This window comes from Acanthaster planci, linkage group LG19 (assembly GCF_054643075.1).
Source record: "Acanthaster planci isolate LZ-2023a linkage group LG19, COTS_SCS, whole genome shotgun sequence".
Classification (NCBI taxonomy): domain Eukaryota; kingdom Metazoa; phylum Echinodermata; class Asteroidea; order Valvatida; family Acanthasteridae; genus Acanthaster; species Acanthaster planci.
The window spans coordinates 7,927,276-7,951,905 of NC_141795.1; the positions used below are offsets into that span (position 1 = coordinate 7,927,276).

At 43.3% G+C, this 24,630-nt stretch overlaps 1 protein-coding gene across 2 annotated transcripts; it reads right to left on the bottom strand.

Annotated features, from left to right (window-relative positions):
* Positions 1-1,470: 1,470 nt before the first annotated feature.
* On the bottom strand, positions 1,471-18,697 carry LOC110977518 (uncharacterized). 2 transcript variants are annotated; one of them, XM_087129897.1, is made up of 7 exons: positions 18,475-18,689; positions 17,721-18,315; positions 7,658-7,781; positions 6,929-6,990; positions 6,711-6,813; positions 6,238-6,367; positions 1,471-3,790 (listed from the first exon to the last, which is right to left on the bottom strand). In XM_087129897.1, the coding sequence occupies exons 2-7, from the start codon at positions 18,313-18,315 to the stop codon at positions 3,587-3,589; spliced, it is 1,218 nt and encodes a 405-aa protein (XP_086986023.1). In that variant the 5' UTR covers positions 18,475-18,689; the 3' UTR covers positions 1,471-3,586. The 2 variants fall into 2 exon arrangements, with proteins under 2 accessions (XP_086986023.1, XP_086986024.1); XM_087129898.1 differs by lacking the exon at positions 1,471-3,790 and adding an exon at positions 3,833-4,416 and having other exon boundaries at positions 17,721-18,697.
* Positions 18,698-24,630: the final 5,933 nt, after the last annotated feature.

The window sequence follows — 24,630 nt, forward strand, 5'->3', positions numbered from 1 at the left end:
ATAGGCCTCTATTATTATTGCAAGGCAAAATCGCACGTACATGACTGTGGCAAGAACTCAAACTCGGCGTTCTTGTATAAAAATCATGACTTTTTACTGGAGCCACAGCTGGGCTAACATTCGACATGAGGCCGGGAGATGGAACGAAGCCGAAATATTGGAAGCGCCCATTTTAGGGAAACCTCTGTCTGCAGAACGAAATCCTTGCGACCATAAAAATTGCAGCGCGCCCTCCTTTCCCTCGAATGATAATTTGCCCCGTCCCGGCCTTCTTTTTTCAGTACTCTGAATTTTGGTCAATATTATATACACACAAACTTACTGGAATGCAGTGTGCCATGTAATCAATGAGGCGTGTAAGAGCTGCTTCATGTTGCAATACATGTACTATCACCATTGTGGTTTGAGTTGATGTCAGAAATTGATGACGTTCGTGATAGTAAAGCTGTAGGGCGCCATCACAACTGTTTAATTTTTAAGAGATTGGCTAAAGTGCAGTGATTATAGTGTGTGGTGCATTGTCTAATTCTTATTTGGATTGGGAAGTTCAAAATCAAAACAAACATTATCCTATTTGGAAGCTTCACTAAAAGTGGGGATTTGGCGGTTTTTTGTTAACCCTAACAACCAGTGATAGTGGCAAACAACATGCAACATGGCGGCGTCCATGTACGTTATTCGAGAGTTAAAGTTTGGATGGGCTAAATTCTTTTCTATCTAAACAAGAACATTCGTTTCTGTGTTGTGGAAAATAATTAATGTTGATTTGCAAAACTTCCCATTGTCTCTGGCTTTGGAAGCCATTTCTCTACTATTTGCATCTGTTCAAAAATCAAAATCTCACGAGTTCCTCCGTGTGTTCCTGTAAAATCCTCACGAGGAGGTGGTGTACTGTTCCGAGAACAGTGTTTTGGGTTTGTGTTCCCACCATTCGAGCGCGAAAACAAAAAAGAGTGTCAAGAACAAAGATAGTGTAGCGCCTCGTAGCGGCGCAATACCATCTTTGGTTAAGAACATGTCGCCCAAACTCGCCGGACCAAAAGACAATATATTAAGGAATAAATTCATTACGCGTACTCAGTGTGCTCCGCGTCAAACGCGCCATTGATCTCCATTATAAACGCACACCAATGCAATGTGGTTGAGTACAAAACACGCCCTCTTTTGCTCCGCTCGGATCGGATAGTTGTTAATAATTTTCTTTTAATATTGGCGCAAAACGATTATGCGCGCTGAGGCCAGGTTCGCTTAAACAAAATTCACACCAAATGTTAAATCTGACAAAAGTGTTCCCGGGGATTGGAACAGATTTTGACCCGGCTAAGGGTTAAACCAATGGTTCGTGGTTAAACCTCCGTACCCTGGTATAATTGGTACGGCTTCTTCGGGAGCTGAAACACATGGCCCGCCCTCAACCAGAAAACAGCTGCAGCATCTTTGTTATGAAAGAAAAGACAAATGTCAGAACTATTTACTTTTAAAAAGCTCGTTTTGAAAGATTCTCTGTACTTTATTTCACGATCACAATGCCAACACAACGATTATATCACAAAAATCACACGAAGCCCTCGAATAAAATTGTTTCCATCTGAATGTGCACAAAAATTACCTTCACAACTCTGTCACAATGGCAAGCTTTTTGAAATATGTGACGCGCGAATTGCTGATTGTCGCATGCAACAAAATAATAAGTGGTATTGGCTATTACTTGAATTAAAACATGCTTACCTCAATAAGTGCAATAACTGCCTACCTTTTTTCGTTTCAGTCTATAAGATTTATTTATTCACATTTATAATGTGTAGGTTTCCCTCAGACAATATGTGTACGTTACTTTTTACAATAAATATAGTTTTCAACTACATAAACGAACCTGCTAAACTTTACAGTTACATTTTATCGACAAGTTTGTTGAGAAAGCAAACTGTCCTTTCAGAAGTATCACGCAATATTCATAATGAATTGGAAGCGAGGAATAAAAGTAAGACAAAGCGGTAAAGTTCATGACATCACTGCAATGATTATGCATTAGAAGCCGAGAAAGCTGTAAAGGGGAATTTCGAGAAGAAAGTCCCGTTCTGTGGAAGGAAATCGCTGGACAATTAAGATGTCGGAAAGTCTTGACCTTTGGCACACATCATATGCTCCCAAGCGTATACTCCTTGACCGTTCTGTCAAGACACTTGGACACTGCTTGAACAAATGATACCTAATGAATACATGACAGCCGCGCCTTGACCCGAAAACAACGGAGAATACAAACTACGTGTATAGGGAACTGTTTGTCACATAGACCTCAAACATAATAACGTCACGCTTTTGTTCACATTATATTGCGCTCTTTTTTTGGGGGGGGGGCGCTGGTGGATCTTGTCTCACATCACTTGTTTTAGGAAAGCGCCTCATTATTTGAATAAAGCTTGGTGTCATTATGTTGTGACGTTTATTGCTTCTTGTACTGGATGACCAAGGCGTACATAAAATGCAATGACGTCATGGTTTGCTGAGAAGCCAGGGATGAACTTCAACTGCATGCTGCAAATTACCAGAAGAAACTGCAGTATTTACCATCTGTTTAAGGGTCAGGGTTTGTTTCTGCGCTGCTTCGAAGTTATCCGCGATACCCTCTCTACCCTATTAAGTTTTACAATGATAGAGTTACAAATCGGCGCAAAAAGAGACTCGAATCACGTGCTCACGTTTCCACGCGCCTAAATACTTGACAGTTTCCACCAGCAGATGGAATAAACTGATAAATGTTCTTCTAAAGGAAGATAATCTCTCTCTCTTGAGAGAGAGTTAATCACACTATTGACTCTGTCAATCAAGATACTAAGATGCAGACCGGAAAAGCGCAGTATAGGTTAATGTGTAACCATCTACACTACCAACAATATTATCAACATACAAACAACTACGATCCTCGGCAATTCTGCAGCCAGCAAAAAAATTAGTTTTAAAAAAATGCTTTCAAGAACTGGCCCTCAAAAGAGTCCATCAAACAGAAACAGAAGCGTCTTTTCTCAGTTCTGTATACTAATACAAGTCGACCACCATCATGCTGGTAGCCATTAGATAGGAAATCATCTCTGATCAAAGCTCTGATAGTACTTAGTCTTAGTACTCCTCCATTACTCTATCTGCCTGTCGCTGTTAAACTTGGTCACTCCACTTTTCGTTGGTCCTCAGCATTCAGATTTGGACATAAGTGGGCGCTGTACTATTTTGGAATCACCATTAAAGTAAAATTTTCCCGCCCCCACATGCCAATGGCGGAGGCTAATTTAACTACGTTCTGCTTGAATCTGCATGTGACCTATAGGTCCACAACGAAAATGCACGAGCGGCTGGGTTAAACGTAGGTTTACCCACAGTGCTTTGCCCTCTTTTCACACTATTCTTGCAGAGATTGGCAGCCGTTTCCAGCTGTTGTTTTATGGAAGCGGTACGAAGGAGTATATATTGTGGCATGCACATTTGCACAATCTCACAGCGCCCTCGGTTGGTCCAAAATGGCTATGTGCCACCGATAAAAGAAACAAAATAACTTAAGTCTATGTACAAAACAAAAGAAAAACAGAGTATGCTAAACGACGCTCGATCTTGCCGAGTCTCGATGCGAAGTGTGCTCCGTGAAATCCACGCTTGCCCTGTGGGACACAGGCTGGTGGGTTAGCACCTCTGTGAGGAGCCGATACTGGGTGGAGCTCAGCGATCCCTGTCTCGACTGTCTGCCCTCGGCGTCTTGAAAGACGATCATCTGTTGGGCGCCCTCCTCAACGTTGATGGCCTGCATAACGAAAGGAGACAGGACGGCGCGTTTAACGAAAAAGATTCCTCTCGTTTTGAAAAGAGCTCCCTCTGTAAACTTTATTTTCGTTGCCATGAAAATAATAGACCTATCCATTTATAAGCAGTGGGTTCTATGCGTTTTAATTTTGTATTCTTTTAATTGAGATTTTAATTAATGTTTTTAAATTTATTCTCTACATGTTTATATGTATTTTTTATCTATGCTGTCTGTATCCCATCGCTATTTTTGTAATCTGTGTCCCATTTTCGGTTTTGCCTTTTACGTTATTTATTTCAGATCAAACATAGTATATTTCTTCATTGGGTGGGCGTGTGGGAGAGTCCTGTTTCTGTATGGATTTTGAATTTTTTTCTCAAGGGTTCAGTGTTTATAATGTATTTTTTTCTTGTTTCCTGTTCGTCAGAGTGTCTAGTGAATGTTTTAAATTATTATCCTGTATTATATGTTATAATTGTTTGTCCATGTATGTTTAAAGCTTTTTTCTTTCTGTTTTGTTACCTTGTAAATGCGCCTGGAGGGCTACCAGATAGTTTTTAGGGTAACTTATTAGCAATCCGGCAGGGGCGCTCTTTTGTCTTTTTTTTGTCATTTCATTGTTTGACCTGCGAAATAATAAATGAAATGAAATAAAATGAAATGAAATTAAAAACGCCCCGCCCCATTGTTTTCTGACCAATCACAACCGTGAATTTATATCTGACATGCGTGCACGTAAGTCCAACATGCGTGCACGCGCGTACGGAGGCCTCGTGGGCGCGTCTAGTGTAAAGTATGAGTTAAGTGCTCACGTACGCAGTGAGCGGGACTCATTGGCTCGGTCTCGTACAGATGATAGTTTGGCGCCCTGTGAATTATGCGAACTATAATGCGAGGAAGTTCTCGCCCAGTGTGAAGTTGCCTCACATTATTAGGCAGTCATTATTGAATTGCATCTCTGTTATGATGTCATTGTGTATACGGGAAATATGAATCACAGTCACATTTATAATTGGATAATGAATTCAAGACTGTATCGGCTCATCGCATGCATCGGTCGCCTGGGATGAAGGTGGCAATTGGAAATGGTAGGGTTGTTTCCCGTGGGAAGAATAAGTCATCGTTTTCAGGGGGGGCTAGGGTGCAAAGATAATTGGGCACGGGTGTTGGAAACTCATCAATAATCACAGTTGAAAGCATGCTTCGTGAGGAAACGGGCATTTTGTCGGGTGCCCTATATGCTCCACGATCGAGTTATAACTTCGGTGTAGCACGTGCAGACCGTAAAGCGGGCCTCCAAATCATTTGCACCAGTCTCGTTCTATGGACAGGAGTAGGAGTCTGCGTCCAAAAGTCATGGCTGCGGCTGGCAATAATACACTCCCTAAATCAGTGACTATAGAGGCTGCATCCATTTGCCACAGGCGTGAGTATTAGCGGCAGCCGCAGCCAAAACTTTGGGACACAGCCTCACAGGCTACTTCACAGAAATAATTTAGTCAAAAGGTGTGCTTGCTTGGCATTTGGATTTGGATCGGTAATACCAACGCCGGTTCGCTCCATCCATTACGCAGATTCTGGTGTAAGTAAACCAACGACGTATCACTGATATGATTCGGATCCGGGTGAAACAAACAGGCTCAAAGACTTGTTTATTTGGCCCATGAAATCGGGCAAGGGGTGCATACTGAAAGTTCGCCGGTTGCTGAGCAAATTCCTAGCAAATGGCAAACGTACTTCTTCGAATCTCAACATCTGTGATATGATGGCATCATTTTCTTTTAAGAGATTGATATACTGCTCTCTTTATCGATACTTGACCTTGTCAACGATTATTTACAGCTAATGAAAAGCAAATCTTCTTTGTTTGATTTGTTTTTTTTAAAAACCTGGTGTTTGCTTTTTCTTTGTCTAACTTATTAACCTTTGCCCTATGAAAATTACATCTGATGCATTTGATGTCAAATTATGTGAATATTTATGAGATATTACTTTAGCAAAGGGCACAAGGGAGAGAGGACATTCTCACTTATCTCCATAATAATTGGAGAAGAGTATTTCTTTATCTCGTCTTCAGTCAAAAGTGCAACCGCCAATGGGAGACTTGAGACGCATGGTGGCGGCAGACACAACTGTCCTTTTGTTTGATGTAGGCATGCGCGTGCTATTCTAGGAATGCGTGTTAGTTCTGAGCACTTATACGGAGAAGGACCGGTTTGTCTGCCACTACCATGCGTTCCAAAATCTCCAGTTACCGGATGATTATAACTGACAATGCAAAAGATTAGGAAAAAATGTTGAGTTTTAAAGGTGGGCCAAAGATGCCAAGATAAACCCACGGAATGTGTACCGGTACCCCGGATTGCAGAGATAGACGGTGAAGAAAGTATACCACTACGCTAAACTCAAGCTGTCCAATGGGGCTCAAGCTATAGTTCGCCACTTACCGAGTTGTTGTTTAATCTTGAGATGCCTGGGAGTGGACTGTTTCTCCGGGACGGTGTGGAGGGGTAGCGCTCCTGTAAGTATTTCAGAGTCTTCTCAACTTCTCTCTTCCTTTCCCGCCAAATAGAATTCCTTTTAAAAAAAAAACAAGTCGAGACAAAGAATGTAAACATTTCCAAATTGCCATTTCAGATGGTTATATAATATAGAAGCTCTCATCAAGGAAAAAGGTTCAGATTTCAATTTCACGTTCATCGATATTAGGGCAACTGGCAAAAAAGTCATCCAGTCTGAACAACAAAAACGGTCGCTTTTATAGGTGCGTGTGTCACGGAAAGCCCAAACCTTCCGCAGTGATCAACTAAGACCACAACCAAACTATACAACCGGTTGGCGACGGGTTAATCTAACTTACACATTATTAAATGAATGAGGGTGTATGTAAACATGCTGACGAATTTAACAGAGAACTCACTTGTATCTGATGTAAGCCATTATGCAGATGACCGTAAGAACAAGAAGTGTGGACATGATGACAGCTATAGCTAGAGTTGTGTCGTTGATGACAACTGGGCGATCTGAAACGCAAGCAGAAATGACGTTAAAACACTGACTGGTGATACCTTGACTTTGATGAGACATTGCATCAAAATCTTTGTGAAATAAAAATTCCGATCTCAATCGGATACTCACCCTCTGCTTGCAAAGCTGGATCGACATGTTCACACCTTTCACCATAGTAGGGATAATTGCATCTGAAACAGGCGACAGGGAAAAGGCCATTCAAAATAACTTGGGCATTGATGATCCAAAGTGGTTAAAATGACAGTTTGGGAGAATTGTCAAGTTGACTCGTTTACTTGTCATTGAAATACTTCGTTGATCTTGGGGCCATTTTTTGGACCTGTATTTGTCGACAGAATCATTTCATCTTTGTTGGACGAATTTCGAGACCTATAGTTTGAGCAAGAGCAGTCATGCAATGACACATCGGTTGCTCAAGTTATTCTGTCCATGTGCATCGCATTTTAATGAACTGGTTCATGTGATGAAAAAGTGTTGTTCTTCGATCTTTTTAGCCCGATGCGATTTTGTTCCCCAATTTTACCGTGTTGTTCGTTTTTCCATTTAGACAGGATACTTAAATCGAAAGCTGTGCTTGTTACAGCCGCGCAACAACAAGATACAAGTGATGAAGGGAGCTGTACATTGAAGACCGTTTTCGTCTGCATTTTTTTGGGGGGGGGAGAAGGCGTCACATAGATGTAAACTGAAATTCTGCAATTCTCAATGTGGGTGGGATTTCGCCAGCCACACGCGCTTGTAATTTTACTCTCCTGCGAATGGAACGCTGCAGGGTGTCGTGCCAGGTCGTCCGGTTCCATTCCAACACTCGGAAACCCGAGGGTCGTATCTACTTACATGCAGAAGTACTTATCCTGGTTGATCCAGACTGCGCACGTGCCTCCGTTGAAGCAATAGTGGTTGACGTACTTGGGTTCTGTGCACAGACTCCTGTGGTCGTCTTCCGGCAGGGTATCGTTAGCTGTGAAGAAAAAAAAGATCAGGAGAAATAGAAACGTGTTAAAGACACATCATCCGGATGTTGGACTCGGAATGAGATGTTTCCAGGGAGGCAAAATTGGGGACAAAAACTTCCAAGCAAACAGTCTCCATGATGAAAGTAAACTGGATATGAAATTGCGGGGCTTTAATTGGACGTTTCTTTTCGTTGTCTTCACCAAAGCTATGACATGTTATTATGATTACTGTACGCCGACTTGGATGTCCATTCGACCCTGGAATAAAGTGGTGACGGTTGGCTATGTTATGGTGTCCCTTTTTGCTTTGCCAAAACTCCACCTGCCTTGAAATTTACTTGCATGAAAATTACTTTTGACTGAGAAAACTGACCTACAAAAATGGTGGATGGGTATACAAAATGCTCCATGTTTTACAACGAAGGAAATCAAATACGAAAATGTTCAATGAGAGAAAGTCTTGCATATTTGCCGGGTTATTGTACTATGCCACCGTTTAGCCTGGGCGATCTTTACGAATTCGACACCTCAATCTCTACCTGTCCTCGATATGGTTTCCGTGAAGTTATTACTGTTTCTTTGCACAGCATACTTTGTAAGTTGACGATCTTCCTCACTGCGATTTCCTGCTATCGGATGCAGATATTGTTTAACTTCCTCGACCATGATACTACCAAGGGGGGCACTGGGTTACCCAAATCTAGTCCATTCCTCCATCTGCACGTACCGTAAAGTTATGAAACACTTCTTGTACTATTTTGGGATCAATATAAGCCAATACAAGCACTACCGTGTTTCCTTCTTCTCGAAAGCAAAATTAAGCAGCACAAAATGTACAAATTATAGCGAGTACCAATGAAAATCCCCATTCAGATGTTGTAAGTGAAACGTTTCAAAAATAACTTTGGCAGCACCGTGTTTTGCATCCTCCAACGAATCACTTTGCCACGCCCTCGGCCCCTTGGACGCGTTATCTTATATAGTAAAGGTTCAAACGAGATGTGCACGTGCACGCGTTAGACATAACAAGCTGATTAATAACGCCAAAAATCGACCATCTCTTCTTCGAAAAATAGCCCACAAGTTTAGTCACGAGACCCAGCATACGGTTATGATGCTTGTTAATTTAGAAATTTAGAAATGAAAATTCTGCTCGGGTGCCAAAGAAAATAAAGGGGAAATTGATGAAAAGGAGGTAAAACCTCGTTCCACTGAACCGTGATGGGCCCAATTTGTAAAGCTGAATCAACGGCATTTACTTTGTAGCTTCAATATACAGTATGTTGGATGCCGACCGTTTGGAAACACGCGGGTGCCCTTTTCATGCGTAATTCTTGATGTAAGCAAGCTTGTACCGTGGCTGTGCAGCGAATTATACAATGAAGAAAATCACGCTACATCAGGAAATATAATTATTGTTGCAAACTTGAGGTCGCTACGCTAACAGTGCGCGACTGCCGCTACATGTTTCTGAATGGCAGTCACAACCGGACACACGGTACAGACAAAGCTTGATTTGATTTGAAGAATATCGTGTCGTACAGTTAACCTGCAGTGCAGAACGACTACCGACTCAGTAGTGTAATATGAGGGGGGGGTCGGTGAGACAAATTGAGACGCGTGCGAGACCTCAAGGACTGTAAATATTTGGGACCAAAGATCGTGCTAATTTTGAAAATAAATACCCGCAAGACCAAGAGCATCTGGGAAGCAAACTAAAACTCAGCTGTGTCTATTATCAGAGACACAATACTATAGGCTACATAAAATGGAGACTATGAAGAGGAAGGTCACAAAATTGTTGGCAATTGGTTTTAAAAAATGGAAACTTGTAACAGTAGATTAAACCTTTCGATTTCACTTTCAGCGTCACGGATACAACGCTGTAACTTACAATACGGCATGCCACCGTGACGGGTCAGCGCGCTACAAAATAATACCTGCTCTCGTCAACAGGCTACATTGGACTTGAAAGGGTTATATTGTCAGCCTCATAAAAGGACACACCAAAGGAGATGGGGAAAATGAAAGACAATTTGTTTACCCTCGCCTGGGTTATTTTGAAACCGATTCAGCGTGTGTGGTAAGGCCCAGAACGACAATAAACACTGTGGCCATGTTGAGCCGTGTTGGAATGCTAGGTGCAAAACACCAACGACAACTTTAAGTTTAAACGACTGTTAGATATTATTTACATCTTGAAAAATAATTATATATGTAAAAAGCTTAAGTGGAGCAAGGATGGGGGGGTGAAAAGACACACGGATACATTTTTTCGGTTATCATAGTTTAACTGTAATTGATGTTTGAATGTCACATGCATGCTTAGCTCTGTGGCGGTGGGAAAAAAATCATGATTAACAAGTCGGATTTATGCAGGCATGCACACAGGCCTCCGATGCCCGGAGGACGTGTGTCATCATCGCTGCATACAGATACCTTTCGTTTACAGAGCACATTCGATGGCATGACACGAACTTGGCATTTCTGCGGTTCGTCTTGCAAGATGACACTCAACCTGTTCCCGCGTTCCATTCACTTTCGGCGAGACTAGACATGCTCGGAAACTGCGGCTGTCATGATTGTCAGTTAACCCCCCACCGCTGTCAAACTAGCCACACCCACATAAGACGGTACATTATCATAATCCACATAGTGTCTCTGCAAGTTGCCAAAAGGCTTACAATTATCACAATAAGCTGGGAAATTATTTATTTGTTGGAAACTTTAACGGTTGGTGCAACGAGCCTCCAGCGTTACGTGTGTAAATGAACAGTAGCAGTGTCGTGGCAACTTGATCAGGATTTTATTTTTCACGGTTAAAATGAGTGACCAATGCGCCGCGTGCACTTAGAGGCTAGGCGTGCCGGGCGTAGAACCCGCACGTACCACAAATCGATACCGTATCTGTTGATTTTAGGCTCGAATCCAGCACACGGACGGAGGCAGGTTGTTACGGACTATACATGTATAATAAGGTAACGATCGCGCACTACCTACGGAGGGCCATGCATGTCGATTTTGTAGTTCTCTGACCAAGCTGATGGAAAATATCAAGAGCAACGCTGGTTAAAGTGCCGGTTCAACAAGAAGTCGGAAATATACAAAACAATGATCATGGGAGGCTAAATCTAAAAAAAGAAAGAGTCAAATTTGTGTTGTTGAAAAGAAAACTGATTGCATGAATATTAACATCGAGACCTTAGATTGTCTTTGTTGAGAAGTAACGACATGTGAAGTGAACCATGGTCCTATTTTTCGTACAGAGCGCTTTCTCAGTGAGTATTTGCATGGCAACGAAGCACCCGAATGAGAAGAGATCTTTACTTCTTTGGGAAAAACAAGACACGGGAAAAAAATTAAAGCCAAAGTTCTTACTTCCCCAGTCCAGCAAGCCTTGGATGTTGTCAATGTACACCCATCTCATTCTCGGCGAGGCGGTAGAAGCCATTTCGATCCACAAGAACTCCAAAAAGATACGAAGATGCGGAATGTGACTGTTCCGGCTCGACTAGTGATGTAATCCCCGCACTGCAGAGAGGTGTGCCTCTGATGTAAGACGAACGAGCTCGAGAAGGAAGCAAGGAGACGTCTTCACAATTAAGCAACTCCTGAAGAGGTTGCAATCTCAAGAGGCACCGTAGAGAAAGTGACGATTTCACGGCTCTGTTCGGTGCTACTGGCGGCCTGAGGAGGGAAAAAATTCCACCGTTCTTGTCTGAGCGCGTCACACGTGTGTGGGCTTGTGTCGCAACAGCAACACGAGCGCCGTCTATTTATAGCCAAGCCTAGACTCCCACTCCAGCCGTCCGTGCCCGCCGCTCTCGTCGAAAGGTCACACCCACTTTGCGTGCAGCCATCAAAAAGAGCTGAATGAACAATGGCGATGTTATAACCGGAAGCACCGCTGTATGGACCTCTTTTTCACCGGAAGTCTAGTGGTACGTCTAGCGTCGTGACTAGAATACGCAGAATTCTCGCGTATCGTTAACCTAATGACCTTGTACTGGAAATCCGGATCCTGAGTTGAAACGTATCAGCCATCAGACAGACCTATCGTTTCGCCATTCTCTTTACTAAGTTTCACGATGACTGGAGTTTGACGCTCTGTATTGAAGCCGTGTTAATGAACACGTATTTCGACACCGGTCACTGTTCTCCAACTAGCTGTGAATACCCTGGGTCAAATTCCATCACAATGTCAACAATGACAAACCTTGCTAAGGAGGTTTGTCTATAGAAACAGCGCATTTAGTTTGGCGACCACGTGCTTCGCGTGATACAAGCGTGTTCCGATAGCACTTGCAAACGGGTGCCAGTTATACATCTGCTGAGAAATGAAGTCTTAATAATTTGCATCGGGGCTTATCTATGCCACTTCAAACATTGCGTAGGAATGCTTTAAATTGTAGGGATTTCAGTAGACTGACTTGGTGGCTTGGTCCAGTTTTCGAGTCGCTTCCAAGAAAGACGTGCACTTTGTGATGTTCTGTCCTCAAAATTTTCCAAATTAAAACACCAAACGTCAAAAATACCCAAATGATTTATAGTTATTGTTCCTTACATCATGAAGCATTTGATTTCTCATGTTTTAGTTTGATATTATTTATCCGCCTGTTGTGCAGTTTTTGACAAAAAGCTGGAAAAGTTGACACTGCTCTGAAACCTTGACCTCGAAAACTTTCCCCGGTATGCATGCATAGTGGATTTGGTGGTAATGGAATACGGCCAGGATAATATTTTTTGTCAATGAAAAAGTTTTCTGGAGATATATACCCTTTTCACTCGAGCATCTTTAAACCTTCACTGGTTATCCTTCAATCTATTCCTTTCCACCTAAGAGGAAAGTTAGACAGACAAATCCCAGTTAACATATTGTTTGCACGTGCTACCCATCGGCCAATGCAGAGTAACAATAAAATCGGAAGTAGTTTTTTTTTCTCTCTCTCTCTAGTTTCTTTTTTATATCCGGGAACAAAGGGAAAGGTATGCTTGGAATGCACGGCAGGATCACTGCCGTTGGGTTAGGTTAAAGAGTGATCTGACAACGTGTATAGCCGAGATCCAAGCAGTGAGACCCGGCCCACATGTGGGAATTGTTCCGCCCACTCATGTTCTACTCTATTTTCACAGTGGGATTTTTGTTTTCTCTGCAGATCCTCTCTTTAAAAAAGATTTGAACCAAGGAAGACCATGATTACGATGAAATTCATCGTTGTATTTTATACCGATTTGATCTCGATGTAAGACCTATATTAAATTGACAACGGAGTCAATTAAAACTTTGAACCACAGGGTTGGAAGGGTCTGTTCATTCTTTGTTGAAATTCCAGGATACGTTTTAAACATGAATAATAGAAATTGTGATGTGGCACTTTATAAAAGTTAGAAATGAGGGCACTTCATCGGTAACTTTCTTCAATATGCAACAGAAGCATGGAAACCACACGTGGGATTTGACTTCATCCGTAACGGAAGTTATTAATTTGTAGCAGACTTGCAAATCCGTGTATTTGAATTGTTTATCTGTAATCAGTTTACAAAAATTCGAGTCTTCAAGTAACCACAGTGCGAGTATCTCACAGACTCTGTTCAAGTCCATCACGGATGATTTTTCTTTCATTTTAGACATTATTTATTCATAAAGCTCCAAGAGAGCTGCGCGGCTGTATATATAGCTTCAAAATTTCACCAAGAGCCTTGAACCAAGACTACGAGCAAGACGGACATACCGACGGGTTCCCACGGACACGTGAGCGGTTGCCAATGTAAACAACTAGTCGTCTCCTCCGAGTCGACCTCGTACCAATACCGCGCGTGAGAATGACGTCATACCTATAACCATTCAGCCGATTCAGGTGATGACATCATGAAAAAGACGTGGTTAGAACGAGTCCGAAAATAGACAACTTCATCATCGAAAACTGTTGAAATTGTACAAAATCGATCTCAGGATTTACTTTATTCGGACACACGTATAGGCTAGGACTGAGACATGAACTGTGTTGACCATGAATTTTAATTCATCACGTCAGTTCTCGTTTTAGCCATCGGAAGTGGTACTGTTGATCTCAATAACTGTTAAAGTTAAAAAAAAAAAACTTTCCTTTTTCGCAATTGTACTAACTGGCACCGACTGGTAGTCAAAAGGTCTTAAAATGTCCTGTGTCCGGCCTCCCGCAACGGAAAAAAATGTCTAAGCTGTGCGTTCATCCTGTGATCACAACTTGATCTCTTATTTCTAAACATGGAAAACGAGGACTGGACTAGGTGTAGAGTGAGTTCGAGTGAAATTAGAGTGAGGAACTTTCCCCCGAATTCGTCTTTTCACAGTCGGAGGGAGCGAATTTTCACTATTTGGCATTAGAGGGTGCCAAGTTTATCTCGTTTGGGAGTGAAAACACACTTATTCTATATCCCCCGAGTGAGAGGGGGCAATTACTTTGCGCGCTTCCGCGGATCCCCAAGAATGTTTACACAACTTCTCAACCCCGTATCTGTTTACTTCCTGTCCATGCATCCAATAGTATAAACACACGAGGCAATTTTGACATTCTTTTTTCTCAGTTAGAAAGTTACAGGCCACACTTGACACGGCGTGACATTGCATTTTTTAATTCCCCCGGTGAGAGTAGATGTTGCAATCGTATTTCATCATTCGTCTGGATTTTTCTCGAATTCGGCTCTGCTCACGTTTCTGTTTGCTTTGACATGATGCAATGTCATAATGGAAGTGGAACAGAGGGTTAGGGGTGCACTTCGGCCTTCGTCATCCCTCAGTCCAGTGTGGAGAGAAAGTACCCCAACGACGCCATTATACAATATTCACGAAGAGTCTACAGGTGATCCAAGAATAGCAATTTCCAAAGCAAATAAGATGATTGCATTGCAGATGCAGGCTACCAGTATGTCTCGCATTGTATCTCGCTCGATTGGTCCCTAGCCAACTTGTGCTGATTTACTTGGTACATACTAAACTTTGCTGTGCTTTATCAAGTGCGGCCTTGGTTTTTTTTCATCTTTTAGGGTCCATTGCTCATCGTGATGCAATCATGCATGTCAACGACATCAAAACATGGCCATTTTGAGCAGATTGCCACACGCTTTAAATTTACCGCGTGCTGCGTTCACAGTCATTTTCGATAACTGGCATAGCGCCCTCAAACGGCCGTGAAGGCCATTCCGTCTACGGTGCGTTTTGAGGGAAGTTAGGTGCCATCTAAGTCCAGTGACCTAGTCCTGCAGTGACGGAGGACTCCCACCACTCTTCATAATGCTATTTATTTTCAAATATTCATTAGGCTTTCAGCAGTTTCAAGAATGACTCGGTATTATCTACCAATGAAGGCTGTTCATAAATCGCAATGACAATGTCGAAAATAACATAGTATCTGGTTGATTTAACCCTAGCCCTCGATATTTTTTCTGATATCACCACAGTGCATTGTTTCCGTTTTAAGTTACGCTTTTGAGTCAGTTTGAAGCCAAATTTGTGACAATCGGACGTACCGTTCTCGCGCAGCGCCCATTTTACCCCCGAGACAGCTAAAAATGTTTACTTTATTTCCTCTGACACGCTCAATGCGTTCGGGCTGGCACGCGTGTGGCCTTGAACTTAATATGACCACAATACAGAACCAGATGTCAGATGAGTTGAATTTTTTGTTCTGATAAGGAGTGTCTTCTCGTGCACAATAAGTTAAAAAAAGTTAGTCCAAGGGGGTGTGTGGGGTGGAGAGCAGAATCCACCCCCCCCCCACTGTGAGGCAGTCCATAATAACCCGGCGTGTTTTTAGCGCAAAGCGACACGATTGCATGATCGGCCTTTGATACTCCATCTATCAACGCAAGAAAGGCGCAGTGATGATAGATCTTGTCATCTTGACAGCAAATGTTTCCTCGTGATTCATGGGAAGGGTTTAGCTTGAAGCTGGTCTTGTGAGCTGGATTAGCTATCCCAGACGGCCAGACGCCCAGAATGCCACTTGAAGCATCATGAGTCACTCCGTGCGACAGATTGTACATGTACTAATGCGTTTAACTCTGAACCCATCGACCCAACACGTGGGTCTGGGCAAAAGTAATAATATGCAAGTTGTAATTTGTACCTGAATTATGCACGACACAGCGTATACTTTAGGGACGAAACGGAATATTCAGGGGAAGTTCTCAGCCAGTTTCAAGGGAGGGAGCTCATACTATAGTCTCTGCTTAAGCCTAGAAGCAGGCAGTTTCCCTAAAGGATCGAGGATGGTTAAAAATAGAAAATTGTCAGTAGAGAAATCTTTTCAAGCCAACCCTTTCCGGTTTTTTTTTAAATGTTTGCCCTGATATCCTGAGAAACGTTGCAAACTTGAGGCCTATAGATGCACTCTGGTGTAGTCTCTAGCATACAACCTGTTTTATTTTATTTTTCCGTCAAAACTGGGTCAAACCTTGGAGCTCAAGACTAGAAACTGGTCACAACAGTCGCACTCTAAACAAAAAAATCGAACCTCCTTGAGGTCTAAGTTAAGTGCCTGTTCGTTTATTTTGTTTTCGGACATGCTAAATGTACTGCGTAAAGATATCATACGTAGACAATTTGATTTAGAGGCGAGTTTAGCGACTGTTGTCAAAATAGCTGCAGGGGCCCAGTTAAAATAAGTTCCGGATGTTGGTCTCTGCGCTGTATGAGGATAAACTGTCCCGCTCGCCGAAGGGTGCACCCTTGTATTTAGGCCAGAAATATGCCCACCGAGCTCATTAATTAAAGTTATACACATAGAGGGTCCTGAGAGCCACGGAACTGTGAAATTAAAGAAATATGAGGCTGAACCTCTGGGCCGGACTGAGGGCTTCCGATTCTGAGCAATTTGGATGCAATCAGGTTCGAAAGTGGAACTATTTGAGCCATTTTGCAGAGGGATGGTTTTTCAAAATGGCTACTCTTCTGGACAGGGATATTTTCTTCATTTTAGGGGTGGTCTGCTTATGGTGAAAATTTCTCAAAAATTGAAAGGAAAATGAAAGGGGACGTGTGGAACATCATTTTTCTGTGCAGCCTGAACACCTGTTAGAGTTGTGAGTATTTTAGGGTTAAATATTTGTGAAGTATGGGGATTTATCACTGCTGTCTATGGGAATTTATTTGTAGTAGTGCACCCCAAACGCTCGTGATGATCGGTAGCTCTACCACCAAATCCGTCTTATCTTTGGTTTTGTCTGCATGGGCCAAGTTGGAGGATTTTTGTTGTTGTTTTTTTCAGCCAAATAGGACCACGTGTCATCGCGTGATAGCGAGCCACGCGATTTAAAGGGGCCAGAACATCCGATTGCCTTAAAAAAAAACGAACAAAATTCTTCGTGGTATTTGTCAAGGGCGCCCTCTGCATCACACCTGGTTACCAGACGCCGTTCGCTCGACTGTAAAAATAGCAACGGTGACGTCGCCGAACAAGTCGGCACAGGTAAACAATACCAAACAAAACCATTCAGTGAGCGCGCAGGCAAGCGTGCAGTATGTAAGTAAATAGAAACTTTGATTTCATGGGGAAAAAAGGGTGCCGTGGAAGATTTCGCAACGACAGAAATCTACGTTTTCATTGTGACTTTAAAGCGTAAACAAGTAGGGAGGTCTGTGTTGTGCAAGACCAGCAAAATAGGAAAATATGTGACATGAATGATCACTAAAATGGGGCAAATAAGCCGAAATGGAAATTAACCGAACCACATAATTGAAGACATTTTAATTTGATTATGCACCTGTGTTGAAGAAACCTGCATGTAAACTAATGTGACACATAACTACGTTCTTTTTTTTTGTTTCAATTTTGATAAGCACCGATTCTTTGAGAGCAGCAAGGCTAACTTTACCTTTCAGCCTTGGCTTTCCAAATATTCAACAAATCTCAGAGAATTCTTAGATGGAACAGTCTCCACAAAAAAAATAAACCTCAACTCACCATCATATTCCTCCTTGACCGTCTGTCTGACTCGTCTCAGGTTTTCCCGGGTCTGGGGAAGCCCATCTTCAACAACCTCAAAGATCCTGCCCTCCTTATCCATGGGCTGCAGGAAGAAGATGTAGCGGTCCAGCAGGTTGAGTCCGTCCAGGCATGGGGCGAGCGTTACCTCTTGCGGGGTGCTGCTCATCAGCTCGCCCGCCCCAGTCATCATCACAACTGTCGTCCCATCGGCCAACCCGTCATCATCCGTCACGGTGCTCGTGGCGTTGCTCGCCCGCCCGTCGGGGGTAGCTGGGCTGAAGGTGGAGGTTCCCTTGGTTTGGATACCCTCCGAGACGGCTATCTCGACCTGGGAGCTGGCCACCGACTCGTTGCCACCCTTCAGGATCTTGCCGACGCGGATGGTGAACGTGCGAGGATTACCAGTCTGCCCGCGAGCGACCACGACTCCCTTGATGACCAGCGGGACCCGACGAGTCCTGTCCTCCACGCTCCTCGCCTCATCACTGACACAGTCTCCGAAGACACTGATTACAGCAACACAGCTCAAGAGAGCCACAACCTGCAACATCCGTCTCGAAGCGGTCTTCATCTTCACAAAAAAAGCCAAACGACAGACTATTACCTCCTTTTTAACTTCACTGGTACACACCTAAAAGGCTTGATTTCTCGTCTACTGTAACTAAGTTGTGTTGTACACTGTTCTGCGCGACTCGAATCAAACTGGCCCTTTCCAATTTCTCTCTCTCACGTTTTGGATCAGCTGACGACCTCTGTCACCGACTCGACTTCCAATGCCGCAGTGACAGGTGAACTCATCGTGTTCATCTTTTTATGCCCTGGTAGTGCCCGTGTTTCCCTAATAGAATATTACCATGACTAATAACTTCCCGGCCGGTCACCGAATGTAAGTTAATAAACGAATTGGGCTATCCCAGGCCACGCCCCCGTGGAATATCCCCGTGCACCCTTGCATTCCGTGTGTGACGCGTTCGCTGGCCGCGGAACAAGCAAAGTGGGTCGCTTCCGGGTGACTGTTTCATGTTTGCGTATGCACCACGCAGGAAACGGTTAAAATGGATTCGGTGTGCAAACTTGGCACATCCACTTAAGTGGGCCTTTTAACTCTCTCGCGAAATCCGTAAAAACATTTTAGGTATTTGAGGAAAGCAAACAAGCGCCCCCACACACTACGCTCCACGACAGTTCCACCTCTGCCCTGATTTATTCCGGTTTTTCATGCCCTCAAATTCAACGAAGCGTGGGGAACCTTTCTGTATTATGCGCACTTTAAAAATAAACAGCATTTTCCCTGAGCTGTACGGGCTGTCCTGGAAAAACTTTGAGGCCAAGTATGGATTGGGCGTTTCACCACCCAAGTTAGGGAAGATGCTTCTTCATGCACTTGTAGCTCATTTCTGTACATAAGGCTGGAGATGTTTTTGCTTTTAAGGAAAGAGGAGAAGTAGGCCTACATCGATATCAGAACTTAATTTTCCATGCAGTTCAGTCTTACATCATCTCAGTGGCTCTGGTGGAGTCAGGTCTTAAAAAGTGCGCCGTGAATGGTGCACTGCGTCAAGTCACGGGAGCCCGCTATAAACGTGCGCTGCGCGCACAGACGCGTCTGCAGCGAGTTGCATTCTGCCAGGGTGGAACTCTTCAGCTCATTAGAGCCAGGTTGAGCCAGAACCAGGAGAGTCAGGTTCGCGTGGTGGATCTTCCTTTGTGTTCCAGCTCTGCGGACCAGGTTCGGTTCCCGGCTCGGTCCCCATGTGGATTGAGGTTTTCAGTACCTGAAGATTCCATAGGTTTTACCTAGAGCATTCCTAAGGGTTTCTGCCCACCTTTGCAACTGTATAAACTGTCTCTCGTTGTCTCCTCTCTACGGGTTCTTCAGGCTTTCTAGCTGCAGGGCAATTTGACGATTTCTTTGTGTCATCACCAGAAATAATAAAAACAATAAGATTATGGTTGACAGGCGAGCCACCGTGTGTCATCAGACAAGTTGATGATAATAACTATTTTGTGCTTTGAACTAAGAATGGCACTTGCAATTCCCAATGAGACTAGCTGTTCAAGTCCTTAAAAATATACGTCGGTTTCAGTCACACATTAATGCCAGGCTCTAAAGAGAACATCGATCAACACTTCTCAAATGTGTTAATAATTGTCGGCAATTAACATTGAAACAATACACCGTCTCTTCAAAAGCTGACAGTTTGCGTCGTTGCTCGATGGGTTAGACGAGTTTTCTTTAACGCCTTCTGATGGTCACGGTCGACGCGTTGTTTATTCTCAATTTGGCGATCGCCGGGCGGTGCGGCCTGAGGGTCGGGCCAGGTCATGGGCAGCGGTCAGGTGAAAAAAGGGACAGCTGGGGTGAGATCCGTGTCACCTCGTTTTGGCCTGACCAATCACCGGAGGCAGAGATGGCCACGTGGGCTCCATGGATGGTAGGAGGAGCCTGTGAAGGGAGGAAGGTACAGCTAAGTTCTCACTGGTGTCTTCTTTGGCTTGCCGACCGGGGGGGGGGTGCGTGGAAAATCGGTTAATGCATCCGTTCAGTGAACACCTACATTATACCACTGGCAACGAAAACCTTCCCACATTTGAAACCAATCTCTGGAAATGATAAAGCGTTGAACCTTAATTTTTGGCTTCTAGACTGTTTGATATCATTTTGTTCTGATTAACATGTTTCTGCCTGGCGGAACACGAGTAAAATATTTTGGTTTTTTTGACTGAAATAACACCCACATCCCCTAACCCTTCTAGTAGTCTGATTGAGCAAGCAATGATGACTTAATTATTATTTACCCTTTTCAATGTAAGGACACCTCCGTCAGCTTCATACTGAAATTTACCTCAACATCTGACCGTGCCGTACTGGAGCACGACCATCATCGACTGACCTCGATGCCGTTATTGACCATGGTGGTTTGTTGTCTTGGTCAAAATGGTTCTACATTTAGACGGGAAATCCACGCAAAAACATGGTTTGATGCACTTCTCTGTGAACTCTGTCGTTGTGCAACACTATTGCCACCTGCTTTTAAATTCAATCTTTTTTATTTCGGGGAAGGGAGTTCTCCTCGCGAGAGGGTGGGGGAACGCCCTTATTCTTCCCATATCGAATCCTCTTTCGGGCGGCCTCATTCTCGCTTCGACTTGATTCTTTTTTGGGCAGAAAGTTGTGATGCCCGTGATCATATCATCCTGACTATCACATTCCCATACACGATCCTCACCCTATAAGTTGGACTATAAGTTGGGCCAATTTACCGTCGTTTAGGCCTAAGCCAAAATTGTTTGAGTGGTTTTTGAGTCGACTATTTAGGTGCCTAGGTTGAGTCACGAAGTCACTCTGTTTTAACCATTTTATTTTACATGTAGCATGGCACTTTTGTTTACATGTCATCACTCTCTCATCAAAACGAAAGAAAAGATCTCTAAAACGAAAGAAAATAATAAGCGCTTTGACCTTCCTTCTGTCGTGTATTTTGTATGAAAAATAACAAACAAAGGTTCCCTAATGTCGTAATGTAAAAATAACTTACAAATAACAAGTAGAATAGTAACTCTGTCGAACTGGACTTTCTGTTCTGGGACATGAGGTTCTGGAATTGTCGTTTCTCACAGTATCCTTGTGGGAAGCGGTGCTGTTCCGGTGTCCGGACACTAGTAATTACAGCAATGGTAAAGGAAGTGTGGAGGCCAATAGGGCAGAGGATTGATTATGTAGAAATGGAAAATGTTTATTTGTGTTACATTTATTCATTGTGGCAACGGGTAATTAAAATAAAATCTATCATTAAATAATAATAAAATAAAATGTGACTCCGGAAATTAGGTTTGTGCGTCACTTTCCGCAAAGTGGGTGTTTTGGTGCAGGGACTATAGGCGGGAGGTAAGAAATAAGCCTCGAAGTTCAGGACCTTTACATTTTCATCTGAAAGGGCTCTGGTGAGTTTTTGCCCGAAGAAATTCTGCATGAGCCCCACTCGCCTGGCCACGCGCATGGTCTTTCCAAGCTAACCTGCAGGTTCCATTGATTCAGACTTGTAATCGAATGTTACCGCACACTCGGAAAAACAATTGTGACAGCCGTCTCATGATAATTGAATACTGGAAACACTGAGCCTAGATTTTTTTGCTCTGATGTGCTGAAAACATTCGACCAGTGGATTCTATTCCTACTGAAATGAACACAAGATGTACCGTTTGTCAAACTGACAAGATTTTGACAAGATAATCGTCGACTCATTGAGCCAGAGGACAAGATTATCGCATTGTGCTCTGGTCAACATGACAAAAAATAGCCCTTGTCTGGTCCAACTGACAACAAATTGACAACATTTCATTAAGTTAAGCTGTTAATTGCGGTTCCCAGTGCCGTATCGATCCAAGCCAACGATCCGACCTCGGCTAGCTCGATGGTCGAGTGGGAAAAAGATGGCATCAGTAAGCTAGATGACTTCAGTTTGAATCCCATCAAAGAAAGCACGGTTTTGCCCACAAGCTTTTGGATAGCACTTAAAACTTGTCTCTTTGACGATCAAATTATTGTCGTTACCGACACTCGAGGCACAACAAGTTTTATCTGTTAACCTAACAAGCTTTCGCTGCGAGTGTGAACGCATAAAGTGTTTACGGAAGAAACTAGTTACGGTAGGGTCACATTTGATGACAATATCTCTTCAGCGCCTCGTCACCAGTCGCGTGCTGGGTTTACCACGATAAGCGTGGCGCGCCCCAAAATCCACGAATTGCGTTGCCAACAAGCGTGAAACGAGCGCCAACAAGCGTAAAATCGAGAGAATAGTAAAAATGTGTGCGGTCAATTTAACACGCCAACAGATAACGGCACATACAACTGAGAATATGCGGAATATTGGCCCGCATAGTCTAAAGCAGAATAAATGAGTTTATACCAAACATGGAAATGCATTAGACCTACGGAGGGTCCTCAGTTTCCGCAGGTTGCCTTGGGAAACGTCGAGCGACAGATTTTGCATCATAAACTTTGATAACAATTAATTTTGTATATGTGAATGGAAAACTGCCACATGGAGTTTTTTTTAGGAGGTAACATGTATTCTTCAGCAAAAAGATTTCCGTAACCTTATTACATGTTGTGTAGGCTACTAATTCGAAGCTTGAACCTGCCAGCAAACCTGTGTGGAAAAATGTCTCCTGAAAGAAATTTTGCCCCACCTAATCGCTGTGCATGACGGTGCCTCTCTTCGACAAATAAAGGTCCAGGTGTGGAATGCGACTTAAATATTTCCTTTTGTGTAAGATAACATCCTGCCGTCATCCTGGCAGTCGTTTCTTCATACCCACAACAATTACGTCAAAAATTATGATTCAGTTACCGCCGATGCGGCACCGCATGATGACGTCACGGCCCGGGAAATGTTCAGGGACTGTATATAACTGGTTGTTGCGGTTTGATCGTGTTACGAAAGGTAAATCACCTTCAGTAAACCAAGTGATAAAATTGTGAAAGAAATTAATTAAAGGTGGAAAAAAACAGGGACAAACGCATTAGGTCTTATAAGTTATGAGGCCCAACTCATTTCTCGTTTCTTTTTTTAGTTAGAAATTCGCCCTTGCAACTTTAAAGTGGTGTAAATATTTCTACCATAGTGGAGCTTATTGTGTTCGAACGGCAGAAACGATGTTGCATGGTGATTGTTTTCAACTGGTGGAAGTCAAATTCCTGGGGTGTAAGAACATTTCGCAAGGTCGGAACAATTAAGTCAAAACCCTGATCTTCAACTCAAACGTAGCAAAGAAATTTGTCGGCTGTAGGCAAAACCCGCAGCGAACGACACAACAGCCTCCGTCGAGATGCGAAAAACCCGTTCGGCAAGCAATTAGCCGTGAACTCGCGAGGTCACAGACTAGCTTAATGCAATAGGCAGACTGCGGGGCTGTGGGGTGTCGTTTTATCGCTCACCGGGGAGTCCTTGTGCAACTTGTTGGAGCAATTAGCCCCGCCCGCTTCGATGGGGAGAGGGCTAGCATGGACGGCGACCGAGCCCGCTGTGACCCGGTAATTGTCACGAAGACATTGGGCACACGCAAGGCTTGGGAATTAGACTTCATCAGGCAAGGTGGCGTTTTAGGTTGGTGTGTGAAGTTATTCCCTTACACGCTGGCAGGACGGCCAACCGAAAAACTACACTACGTTTTGCGTTGTGGACAAGACCAAATGATTTAGGGTCATTTTCTGGGGGTGATTTTCCGAAATGGCTGAGTCACCCTCCAATTTCTTTTTTTGCGGAAAAATATGACATTTGAGAGAGTGTAACACTAACAATCCTGGCAATAAAAGCTACCATTCAAAATAAGAGGACATGCAGATTAAGGCGAAAATCCGAGAGCCTGTTTTGTGATTGATGGCTGTAACAATGACGATTTGTTGGGGTCTGCACCTGCGACTGTTGCTTCGTTGGTCTTTTATTTGTTTGTTTTTATTTGCCGACGCCGAGGGATCCTAGAAATGAAGGGCACTGTAACTCGAAAGTCTAAATAATGACGGCTCATACAGGGAAGGGACTGTTAATGAAATAATAGCTCGTTCCTATACATTTGGCTTGGGCGGCCAAAGTTTGGCAGAAATGTCACCTTACCTTGATGTCAACTTTAACGTCAAAATCGCTTTTTGCCCTTTTTTTTCAAAAAGGGTTTGTGTTTGTTTTTTTTTTGTATGCTGGATAAATATACATGTATATAAGCACTTCTTATTTGCTGGATTGGTAGCTGAGTGACTTTTTTATCACTTTGGTGACTATTCCTTTGATTTTTTGTACTGACGGCCAGCCATAGTAAGCGAAAATACTTAGATGAAAAGAGGGGGAGAAGATATTGAAGAGGGCTTGGTGGAGGGAGGGAATCC